This window comes from Athene cunicularia (genome assembly GCF_003259725.1).
Source record: "Athene cunicularia isolate RWA chromosome 2 unlocalized genomic scaffold, athCun1 chr2_part1, whole genome shotgun sequence".
NCBI lineage: Eukaryota > Metazoa > Chordata > Aves > Strigiformes > Strigidae > Athene > Athene cunicularia.
The window spans coordinates 134,929,876-134,942,711 of NW_020799095.1; the positions used below are offsets into that span (position 1 = coordinate 134,929,876).

The window sequence follows — 12,836 nt, forward strand, 5'->3', positions numbered from 1 at the left end:
AGGGGCCTCCCGGTGCCGCCGGGGGCATGGCGTGTTCCGGTGCTCGGTGTGCACCCTCGTCCCCTGAGCTGGTCACACACTGGCGCTCCGGTCACAGGCTGCCGCCGTGTGTAAATAAATGGACGTGGCGCTGCGTGTAGTTCTGTACAAGTGACTTCTTTTTGTCGTGTCAGTGTCATCAGTAGTTGTTAAAACTCTCTTCTGCTCTGTGTAGGTTTGTGAGAAACCTTGGTTTCCAAAATGAATAAAGATGCCCAGATGAGAGCAACCATTAACCAAAAGCTAATAGAAACAGGAGAGCGAGAACGGTAAGTAGGCTTTCTGCTCCTTGCCAGTAAGAGGCTTTAAATGTTACCAAACCTGAACTGTACCTAGAAGTAAAGATTAAGTAAATTTAACTCTTTAATTGTCTAAATCCCTGCATGTGAAAGTCTTGTGCATCACGTGAAGCTATATATTAAATAACACCCCAAACCCATTATTTTTGCCTTTTGAACAGTTATTTTAGTTTTACACTTGAGAAGCTTGAAAAATAAAGGATGGGTGGTTGGCTTATGAATGCTAAAGGTTGTTTTTATTCCAGTATTTTCAGTTGGAAAGCTCTTGGTTCATATAAAAATCTCCATTAAATGCAGTTTGTCACAGTTAAATCATATTTCCTGATAAAGAGAATGAGACAAAACTTTCCTTTTTTTGCTTTTACGTTTTTCTTGTGTTCCTCCCTCTTCTGCTGTTAGGGAAAGAAATATACAGTGGAACACATAGAACAGTGCTTGTGCAAGTCATTGTAGAGATCCCAATAAAGGCAAATAAGTACATTATGCAATGTCATGTGGCAGCTAGTTTTTGGCCTTCTGTTGTCTCTTCAGTATGTTCTATTTGCTTTGTTTTTACGTATCGCTAGTGTGTATATGACATTCTCCTTATCATCATTTCCCTGTATTTGTTACACCATGCACCAAAAGCTATTTCCTTCATTTTTCAAGGCCTGTACAAGGAGTCTTCCTCCTAGGTCATAACACAGCCCTGTACCTTAGGAAACCTTTTGTAGACTGACATAGTGTCTGTGCTCTACTTCTTTCCTGGTTGCGACCGTCCCCTTGGAGATTGCAGAGCTTCAGCTGACCAAGCAATTTCTTGAAATGGTATTGGGACCTATTTTATTGTAATTTAAGAGTAAGAAGAGTTTTGACAAGATGCCAAAAGCTGTATTATAAACAAGCTTTATCAGAGCTGTACTACGATCAGAGAGAGCGCTCATATTTCTTAAACTAAGAAATACCCAGAATCAGTGAATGTCACCTGTATTGTTACTCTGCTTTTTGTTACCAGTTCATCTGCCCTCTTCACAATTCACTGGGTAAAAGAGATTAGACCTACACAGTTCAGTCTCTTGCTGCAATCCTTTCATTCATAAAACCAGAATTTTGCTAGAGTTATTTATGATGGTACAAGGTAAGTAGGCTTGCTAGCTGATGGAATAAAGGATAAAGATGCTAAAGCTTATTTTATCATATCTTACTTTAATTTTCCCTTCTTCTGTTTTGCAGTACTAATTTTCACTTTCTTAGCTAGCTTTCAGTATTTTCTTTTGATATATGGAGTAGATGTATTATTATGGCAGCTTGTTGTTTGTCTTCTCCACGTAATGCCTGATTCTTTGTTGCTTATGCTTATAATTGCTAACCGTACTTAGGAAGATAAGATATACGGTCCCTTTGACTTCACCCAACATGCGGTAAAGTGTACCTGGGGAGAGAAACCTGCAGTCGATGACAGTGTAGCAGAGTTCTCCTTTCAGAAAGGAGGGGGGAAGGGTTTGTTTATTTATTTTTAAGGCCTGGTTTCAGGTGAAATATTTTAACTTTGAAAGTTACCATACATTTGCTAACAGAGTAGACTTTGGCAGTTCAAGTGATTCAAGGGCTTCTACCTCTTTTCTGTGGCTGCAGCATCAATGCTGCCTGAAGAAATATTGTGAATTAGCTTCTGAGCCACCAATTCCTCATAGCTTAACATGGTAAACTGAAATTGGTACTCATTCAGGTTAGGATTCACATACTGTTCAGCCATTTCTGCTGCTGGTCTGGGACTTTTGCTGTGAGTAGTAATTGTAGGCTTAACTTTTACACTGAAGATATTTGCACTGTCAGGAATGTTTGGTTTTTCTAACAAGTTTGTATATTGTCTTAACAGCCTTAAGGAGTTGCTGAGAGCCAAATTAATTGAATGCGGCTGGAAGGATCAGTTGAAGGCACATTGCAAAGGTAACAGTAGTCAAATAACTAATATCCTTTGTAATCAACTGAGGTTTTGGCCAAATAAAAGTCTCAGCTTGCCTAACAGTCAATTTAAATGAGACTTGGGCAAGAGGAAAGTACTCTGGGTAATTGGTTTTGCATGGAAGAAAGCATCTTGTCATCTCAGCAAAATAATCTTGAAACTTCTTCTCTGATCTGAACCTTAATAAGCTTCTGAGAAAAATACTGGAATTGAATCCCTAAATACTAATTATGATAAATCTTTTTGTTTTGAGATGGCTTTCTTACCACAGGAGAATAAAAACCAAGATAAAGGAAAAATGGAGCAAATACAGTGGTACACAACTAAGAAACTTAAGAGAACTTTGTTGTCCACATATAGGAGATAAAGAAGTGCATTTGTACTCTTTCCGAATATGGTTCTTGAAAATAAGATCATGCACTTAGATGAGAGAAAACAAGCAGATGAACATCTAAATACTGAAATATTTAGTTTTGAGTTAAGCATTTAGCATTACTACCATTTACTGACTGTATATAACTGTTATAAATAGTATTTAAGCATCTAGGAATATTAACACTTGATGAAATTTCCTTACAGCGAATAACAAATCACTTGAGCTTTTGCTTTAATTCTAATTTGGTCTGTTGTGCCTGGCAACTCAATATTCCATCACAAAGTTTTTCTTTTTGTAGGGTTGAGTGTGTTAAATTGTTTTCATAGGTGGATGTGCAGAGAAGGCTGAAATGCCTGCTTGCAGTTGGCTGCCTGATGCCACTGCCAGAGATTACCTATTTCAGTAGTACAGATAGTGAAACGGATGTTTATCTGCCTTCTCAACTATACACTTTATATTCTGCTATAGTAAAGTTATGTAGAATTATTTGATTTACATTAGTGCTTTGAACTGTAACTGCAGCTGCTGAGAATGCAAATAGAGGTTCATTTGTCCCTGTTAATGGCCTAATAACCTCCAAAAGAAAGGACAGAGGGATTTTGGGGTGTTTTGTTGTTGTTGTTTTGTTGGGGTGGGAGTGGCAGGTTTTTGGTAGCTTGTTCTAGACCCTCTTGCCATTGTGGATTAGGGCCAATAATTGAGCAATCCAGGATTGTCTCCTACAGGGAATTCAGCCAAGGAGAAGAGTTTACAAATAGTTCATGTGATATCAGTTCAGAAAACATATGTCCTGGAGACAGTCCATCCTATGTACTGACATGCGGTTAAAAACATTCATGTTTAGACAAAATAGTTTAGGTTTATGATACTGAATTGAGGTTTCTTCTCAGCATTGACTTCTGCATTTTCAGTAATCTTCAAGACACTCTAAATAAACGATTGTTTAAATACTGGTATGTATTAATCATACAGTGTATCTTAATCATAGCTTTTATTTTGTGCATATCTATCTTTCAGATATGCTTTTTTACTTTGCTGAGATCTATAGAAAGATGTTTAAACCAGTTAGGAAGAGTAGTATTTACTGTCTCTGCGCTCTCCCTTGTGTGTTCCAAAGTCTTTTTCCAATTGCATCTCTTTCTCACTATTATGTAAACAATGTGTTTGAAGAGATAAAGAGGACCAACTTGGGAACTGCTGCAACAGTCTAGTAATATGCACATCTAGTAATGCTCAGATAAGCTTAAACTTTGCAACGTTTGGCTTTAATATACGAGCTGATCAAGATGCATCAGTAGTGATGAGTTCCTATCCTTAAACCTATGGTATGAATGAGAGACTAAATCCACTGTACAGTGCAGTAGGTACTAAATTAATAACCTACATTTAGGTCACATGGTACTTGATATTCTTTGATGACCTATGCATGCAGGTTTTGTCTCTTAATCATTGGCACAAGTTTTGTCTTCTAATGAATGGATTAAAAGACTTAAAATACTGGTCTTGGTCTTCCCCAGATGTCATTAAAGAAAAAGGATTAGAGCATGTTACTGTTGATGATTTGGTGGCAGAAATCACTCCCAAAGGCAGAGGTAAGAAAATGCAAGCATGGGTGTGGTAGTACATCAATAAACATACCTCTCTGTATTTCATTAATATTTTGAAAGCAGTATCATGAACTTGCCTGTGTTGGATTCAAGGAAAAATATTAATATCTTGATATTAACTAGAAATTAAACGTAAATTTGTATTGTGTAACAGCCATTCAAAATCTGTAATGAGCTCTGTGTGTAGACTACTTTTGCAGGTTACATTATTTAGTCATGAGTCTGTATTCATTTTTATAATTAACGTAATGATCCCAAGAAACGTGGGGTACACAGCAGACATGTTGTAAAATTCCAGTTCTTTTTAAGATGGAAGATCAGAACTAATGGTACTAGTGTAATGGGAAGTGGGAAGAAAAAAGGACATAGCATACAGATACAGAAAAATTGAATATCTTAAGGAAGTACTGCAATCTTCTTTATACAGTTCTTTTTGGCCTCTCTAATAGGCTTTGATGCTAGTGGGAGAAAAATCATTAGGTCTTAAATAAAAACAGGCCTTGAATATAACCTGCTGAAGACCCTTGCTCTGAGGTCATAGCTGAGATTATTTTTTTGTCTTAAATTTGTGAAGAAAAAAGGTAGGATAATCAAACTAGTTTCTGGTGATTATATCCTGTTTACTGTTGAACAGTCCTTTCCCTCAAACTTTTCTTGAGTATGGCTAGGCAAAAACCTACCAGTAACAAGTGTTCTCAATAGACTTCAATTTCAGCCAATTGTAGATGGGAAAAATATAGATGTGCAATATGAAAATCAATTAGCTTCAGTTACTGTAGGTATTAACTGTAAGAACAAAGAAACAAGTTGTAAAAGGCTGATATTAGCATATTTTCCATTTTGTCTTTTTTACTTCTTGCTTCTTATTTCTGTTTCAGCCTTGGTACCAGACAGTGTAAAGAAAGAGCTCTTGCAAAGAATAAGAACCTTCCTTGCCCAGCATGCCAGTCTTTAACTTTGTCATTCATATGGGATACAGTGTTTCTGTATTATCTCAATCATGTCAGGATTTGAATGCAGTTTACATTAAGGACGGAAAAACATTTTTTTTTTTTTTTGTATGATGAGTTGAAGTTTCTTTGCCCTGCATTGATTTCTTAAACTTGGTGTTATTTTAATAAAAAAATTTGTGGACTTGTGGTTCTAAGGCTTTTCTCTGTAAGTGTACTGTAATGTGGTATCACCTATGCCAGTTTTTAATAATACATAGTTTTATATTGTTGTGCAAATCTGCTCAGATTTTCCAAAAAGAAGCATGATTAACAAGTATGTTAACGAGAAAAGCAGAAGGGGTAAAAAGATTTGTGGAAAATAGGATATGATATACTATCTGAGTAAGTAGCTGGACAGCATGAAAAAGTTAAGACTACATGAAACTGTTGGTGGCACTCCTCTCTATACTTCTTTTCTAGAGTGAGTGGTTTGAAGTCTCTGACTTGGGTTGCAAATATTGACTCAGTAATTTATAAGACTTTGCATTCTTCAAACAGAAAAAAAGCAGTCCTGTCTTTCATGAGTAATTCTCTCTTCGCATTTACTTTAATTAAAAAGAGTCACTATTCTGATCCAAGACAGCTACTGCTTTCTAGCTTTGCCTGTATTACTGCTAATTTTTAATTACGTGACTTTTTGGGGCCTTTGGAAATTTAAGTGGAATACAACAATTTGCCAACATAAGTCTCTTAAGAGGATAAATTTAAAATTCTTGTATCTGGGACTGCACCATCAGCCAGGTCTATCAATAGCTGCAAAAATAAAGATGAACAGAGAGGATCAGGAAAGGGACTTTGAAGTGAGAACGTTTAATTTTTGCCAGCTTCAATTTGAGGTGTCTAACAGATCATGAAGTGGAGAAGCATAAGCAGAAACTGAATGAGCAGTTACTGTTGTGACTTGGCTACTGTAAAAAGTGAATTGACTCAACATAAATCTTCATACTTCTTAGAAGAATACTCTAAAAACTGTCACTTGGAGTGCAGCTCCAAAAGCCGTGCTTGCTCCTGTGGATTTGTGCCATTCCCCAGCCAGTGCTGCGAGCTGTGCAGGGCGCGCACACCTCACGTGTGGGGCAGGTTGGGGCTGCTTCCTCTCCCCACCCTCACCTGGTCTCCAGCCCTGCTGCCACCCCCATCCCCTCTCCTTTTGAAGAGAAAAATAACATGTCCTGCTGGAGCAAAGTGCATCCTTCCCACGCTGTGCAGCGTGTTCCTGTGGCTGAGCTGCGCTAGTCACCTGTGCAGGGCTGGGATGAAACGGCATCAGCAAGGCCATCCCTGCCGGGCTGCAAGTATTTTACTAACTTGTCTGGTCAGACTGCGAATTGGGGAACACACGTGAGAGGAGAGTCTAGCAATACCTGAAGGTGAAGGCTGGCACTAGACAAAAGTCAGTATAAACAGGGCAATGCCGATGCTCAGTGGGACGGGATGTAATGGGTTGTGAGTGCCTTTTGTCTACACAAGACCAAGTTCCTGCTGAGATTGGAACATTGCAGGAGCCAGGATCAGGGATCTGCTGTGGTATACAGGAACGCCTCCTGAGGGCCTTTTCTGTACTCTTCTAAATCTACTTTCATGCCAGTTTGAGCATACTTGCTGTATGTCATTGTGTCTACACTGTTAAATAACATGGGTGTTAAGTAATGGTGGATTTCAGAAAGGAGAAAATTCTTCCTTCCACTTAAAAGTTGGTTTTTTAAAAGTTTATTTGCATTGAGTATGTTAATTCAGTGCTGGACTGCAACTTCATTTGCAATGGGTATGTTGTTTGAATTTCATTTATGTATATTTATTCTGAGCTCTTAATTCTAGACTTGATTTACCAATGCTAGTAACTGACAGGAGTACAGAAGGTTTCTTCACAAAGTCTAGCAGAATATACACTAGCTGAGTGTGTTTAATATATGGCAAGGCTGTAAAATATCTTCCATGTTCATACTCCTTTGTTCTTAGAAGTCTTTGCTGATGTTCTTTGATATTTTGCATGTGACTTTAAAAATCTTTGCTTGATGAATAGCTGCAGTGTGTTATGGGCACACAACAACTTGCTCCAGAGCTTCCACTTGATTTCCTTCACTGTGGTGGGAGAAGGCCAGACTTAAGGTATTCATACACCTAACTGTGGAAGGCTTGTTTTCTGATTAGTAAATGTTTGAGATTCCATCTAGAACATGACAGTTGAAGTCAGTTGCTGTAGCTGTGGTGTAGTTCTCTGTAGGCAGCTCATGCTTGGCCCAGAGTAAAGACTGAACACCGTATAAATATTCAGAAAGTTGTGCTGACCAATCTGAAGTTAAAGACCTGACAAATGGTGCCTTCACATGCTTCCAAAACTAAGTTGTAAAGTTCTGCCCAGACCAGCTTAAAATGCAAAGGCATTCAGAGCTCAGAAGGAAGAGGAGAGAGTGACTGCCCTCCAGACATACCAGCGGCTCCCATCTCAGGCTAACAGTGGCTGCTCTCACATAAACGGCCCCATGCCACATGTTCCCACAGTGAGTTCTGTTAACCACACCAGCCCAGCCTCCATTCAGTAGCTAAGCAAAAGCATGGCTGACACCATGTGCAGAACCAAATTACACTGGGGCAGACTGGTCAGCGAGATCTTGATGGATCTTCTAAGAAATTAAGTTAGATTTGGGGTGATATCAGCAATGAGAGATGGTTTCTTGAGGAATAAATAGGTCCCCTTAGTAGCCTCATATATTTGTTTCGACTGCAGGTTTTAATCTTAGATGCACGGGGTGGTTTTGTTTTACAAACTGTTCTCTGCACAATTTCAGTTTCTACTCATCTTGCTGAGTATTGAAAACAATCGGTAACATTCAGGATTCAGCCAGAACATTATTGTTCTGTTGATTTTTTCACACACTGAAAAGTAAGGTGATCTGTGCTATTAAAGGTTCCACACAGCATATGCAGACAGATACATAACTACTTTTTCTGCAAAATTTCAGCATTTTCAATGTCATGAAATGCATCTGTTCCTTACAAAGGCAGACCCCACCAAGAACTAGAGAGCCAAGAAGTGACAATTAGGATTCATGTGCATTACCTCAGCTGTGGGCATCTACTTCTTTTAGATGGTAGCCCTATACATACACTTTGGTAGCTGATGTAGCTTGGTCTGTAAATGTTTGTAAATTGGCATTGAAATAATAGATAACAGCTAGAGTAAATTGGTATAGCCCTGGATGTGCACTAATCCAAATTCTATGTGACAGTGAATTGAATAACCCTACTGCTGTCAATGAAAGACCATTAGAAAAGAAGTTAGTTTAGCCTTTCCCTTAGTCAGGCCCTAAGGGGTCTGAAATACACAATGAACTGAAACTGGTTAGATTCAAATTTGTTTGATAATTATTTCCCCATGAATACTTCTCCACATTGACATAGTCCAGCCAAATGTTATAAAACAGTAACACTACCAAGAAACTCAGCCAAGATGTGAAACTTCCATCTTAGGTAGAACCTTATCATTTTGCCACTGCAGATTTTTAAATTATTTGGGGGGTTTTTTGTATTCTTTTTTTCTCGTTCTTCTTCATTCTTGTTTACTGTCATAATGTTTCAGTAAAGAACTTTGTTACTTGGGGAACAAGTATGTCTGAAGTCTGTTTAAATCCAGTAGGAGCCCATCAGTGCTATTAAAAAATTACTGTTGCTTCTCAGTTTTCTCTGGAGGGTCCTTTGGGGTGACAGCTGTGCACTACATGGCCCATGTCCTCTTTTCTTTCACATAATGGAATATGTTTAATTGTAGTGATTGTGGCACCCTGGTAGTTTGGCTTTAACTTACTTAGTGATGATTGAGTTTTCACTGTACCAATGAAAAAATATGCAATGCTTTTACCTGCTGGCTTTCTTTAAATTTCTAAATATTTGCAGTTGAAATCAGAATTGTGTTCTACTTGGCCTGTTTTTCACAGCTATTTAGTTTCTAAAAGAAACAGCTGTGGCTGCAGAGCCCAATTTGTAATGACTTGAGCCCAAAAAGAGGAAAAATAAATCCTTTCCTCATAAATAATTTATACTTCACCACTTTAGTGTAATGAATAAGTTAATCAGCATTCTGCTTGGAATGAGAAAAGGCCCAAGATCGCTCTAGTGTATTTCACAATTACCATGGTGCTTTCCATCTGAACATTATTCTTAAAAATGTTCTTTACGCTTACCTTCTAACTAGTGAAGTGATTTAGTAGTAGAGCATAAAAAATATCCCTCTAAGAAATCCCTGCTGATTTCTGTTTGTTAGAGTTGCTGAGAAAGTTGTTATCCATTCTTTCAGTCATTGATCCTGAGGTAAAGTATCAAGTCACTGCTGATAAAAGCTGTGGCTGACAGCCTGTGGGCAAACACTGACACGGGCAGAGCAACCTGGCCTCTTCTGTTGGCTGGCTCCCATCAACTGCCCGTGTACATCATCAGCACAGTGTTCAGTTTTTACATCTAGTGCAGAGGGCAAAAGCAATGCTTAACTCCCTAGAAAGCAATGACACTGGAAATTACAGTGAAAAACTCATCATCTGCTTCTGTGGGATCTTCGGATACATATGAACAAGAGATGAGCATAATGCTGATCCTAGCTTTGTATACTGCTTTGGTGAGTGACACTTATGATGTATGACTCGCAATTCTGAAAGGAAATGGAAAAAAAAGGAGTACTGAAAAGGGAATTATTGAGGGCTAGCACTGCTAGTTAGGCTTTAAAAATCTGTTAGTTTCTTCAACAGAAAGCTAATAGAAAATACAGTTATGATGTGTCAGAACATCCTCAGGGAGAAAAACAGGAAACAAAGGGCACTTCATTGTAACAGAGAAAGGCATAAAGAGTAGACAGAAATAGAAGTCAAATTCAAATTTAAAACAAGATGGCATTTGTAAAAGTACAGCTGCTTAATCACTGGAACAAGCTATAAAGTAATACAGTGGATCCTTCATTTTCCAGTGCTCTTCTGAGTACAAGATGCCTTTCTGGAAGAGCTGCTTTAGTTGTTACTCAAACTATCTGGAAATGCAGTACTCTTCTCTGAGCTTCCCTGGAGCTGGCAGTCACCTGGCAGGGACAGAGAAAACTGGGTTCTGGTACCTACTTCCAGCACCGATTCTGTGCATTAGCCATCATCATTAAATACAGGAACACTCTAGGAAGGAGGAGCTGGTGACATCAGTAGAGGGAAGAATCTAGGATCGTCTCTCCAGGAAATTTCTCAGCATCAGGCTAAACTCACACATTCTTTAAATTCTTTACAGCACTAAAAAAGTAACCAGCCTCTTTCAACCTAAGGAGTTTACTCCTCTAGGCTGCCTGGGGGTTCTACTCCCTAGAAGGTCCTGTCAGCTGGCCAGGCTCCAGTATGAAGATCAGTGCCTCACAGAGATGCTAAAGAAGACAGAACCCCTGGATCATTCTCAGGGGAGAAACAAAATCTGCCCAGTTCAGCAGCAGGTCAAACCTCTGCAGTCTGCTCGGACCTCAGGTTGGCCTAGGCAGTCACTGCTGCTCTTTAGCCTCTCTTGGCCACTGCTTCCAGAAAAATTACTTTGGGTGTGCACTTTTTCACAGTTTTGAACATGATTTTTTTAATATATTATATGCTTGTTAAAAGTCAGTTTGTTGAATTTTCCTACCAAGCCTCTCACCAAGATCACTGGTCTGGAAATTTCCTCTACAAGACATATCAAGCCTTAATGTGCATGAAGGAAGGAATTTAAGGTATGCTGGCAGAGGCAGCAGAGAGTAGAGCTTCAGCTTGGAAGACCTTTAGAGACAAAAGATGCTTTCATGACTACTTGCCTACTTACTTGGGAAAGGGAACAGATTTTCATACATGCTAGGATACCCATTGCCTAAATCTAGGCAAATTCTTTAGACAATACTTAGATTTTTCCAAAAAGAGGTGCTCAGGTATACTATAAAGCAATGAAAAATGTACCTAATGACGGAACTTCCCCCTTTCATCTAGTTTCAAGACAGTTAATGATGAAATTTCAAAGAGCAGAATATGAATTTGAAGAAGCAATATAGAAATTTACTTCTGAATTGTGTAGTAAAAACTTGCTTTTTTTTTTCTGTGGTTGAAACTACAAAAACTCTGATCAGAATCAAACACTTGTTGAGGGTAAAATCTTTTCTGCAAATGTAAAACTTCAGTTATTGCACAGTTCAACAGGACTGTAACCGAGGAAAGGTACCCTTAGATAAAAATGCTATTTGTAGCTTTAACAAATGACTGAACATTTGTGAGAGAAAGCATTGAGAGCACACAAGTAAATGAAGCACATACACCATAGGAAGGAGAATTCATATTAAAAGAGAGATTGTATCTCTTACAGACAGAATGAAGTTATTAAATAGAAACTTGAATGTATCAGCATTGGCATCTACTCAGTTGCTGTGGAACAATCAACCATGAAGTGGTGGAAATTGCTTTAGATGTAAAGAAGTGACACTAGCAAACTTGCAAATTGTCAGGTGATATGTTTAATCCTTAATAGTAGAAGAAAAGAAAAGCATTAATTTTTCAAAAAATGTAATACCCTAACAAACTTTATTAGTTTCCTGTAGCAGTACTACATTTGCTGTGGCAATGAAATATCTAAGATGATCTCTTTGGGAAAACTAACTGATCTGAAGGAATCTGAGTTAAAAACTTAAGACCTAAATTTCCTAAATTTGAAGTTGCATGATTATGTTTTTACAAAGACAGTTATTCTTCATTAGTGGTCTGCAAATTTCCAGGATTTTTTTCCCATTAATGCAGCAGCCACACATAGGTCTGTTGCACATTTAGGGGAATAATGCGGGTGAGCCACTCCAGCAGTTTTTATCTTAAGTGTGGGGGTTTATATGCATATTTTAAAATGTTTCATTCTCACTGTGGCATATTCCTTATCAAGTATATAGACTGTAATGCCAAAAACTGAATTTGTTTTCAAAGGAAATATCACTGGCCATCTTCATAACCTGACCCCTCCCAGTGTGACATGCTCTCAGTTTTGCTTTTATGTGTGAATGGAAATGAAGATTATTTTCGTTTCTGCTTTAGGCAGAAAGCTATACTGAAAGGCGTAACTCTTTGCTACACAAATGATTTTGAAATGGTGCTTAAAATTAAAACCAGGACTGCATATATTGAATTTCTTTTACTGAATGCATATTCTGCAGGTGTAAGGGTGTCAGTCCCCCGTGGAGCAACACTGTAGGAACGCTGCCCTTCAGCTTGGCCATAGCTGTGCCCTGACTCACTGTTGATCCTGGACCACTAGACTGGCTCCCTGGCTTGTCCTTGGACCTGCCTCATCACCAGAAATCTGCCTGAGAGTCTAAACTCTGAGCTGCCCCCAGTCTGCCCTGCTCAGGTCCTGGCTGGTGAGGCCCCTGCCCTGCTGCCAGCCATATCATCATGCATGGCTGCCTGTCCCTTTGGGGCCTGCTTCCCGATAAGGAGCTGGGGAAATGCAGGTACAGAGTGTGTCAGGAAGAGGGAAACGAAGGAACCCTATATGATACCAGTGCCTCCCCACAAGAGCCACCGTCCCAGCATCCATCTCCTCACTGCCTGAAGCAGG

At 38.9% G+C, this 12,836-nt stretch overlaps 1 protein-coding gene across 1 annotated transcript; it reads left to right on the forward strand.

The window, feature by feature from the left end:
- The first annotated feature begins 6 nt into the window (after window positions 1–6).
- ENY2 (ENY2, transcription and export complex 2 subunit) lies at window positions 7–5,406 on the forward strand. Its single transcript, XM_026842952.1, has 4 exons — window positions 7–308; window positions 2,197–2,267; window positions 4,177–4,251; window positions 5,145–5,406. Exons 1-4 carry the CDS (start codon window positions 241–243, stop codon window positions 5,219–5,221), a joined length of 291 nt encoding a protein of 96 aa, XP_026698753.1. The 5' UTR covers window positions 7–240; the 3' UTR covers window positions 5,222–5,406.
- Window positions 5,407–12,836: the final 7,430 nt, after the last annotated feature.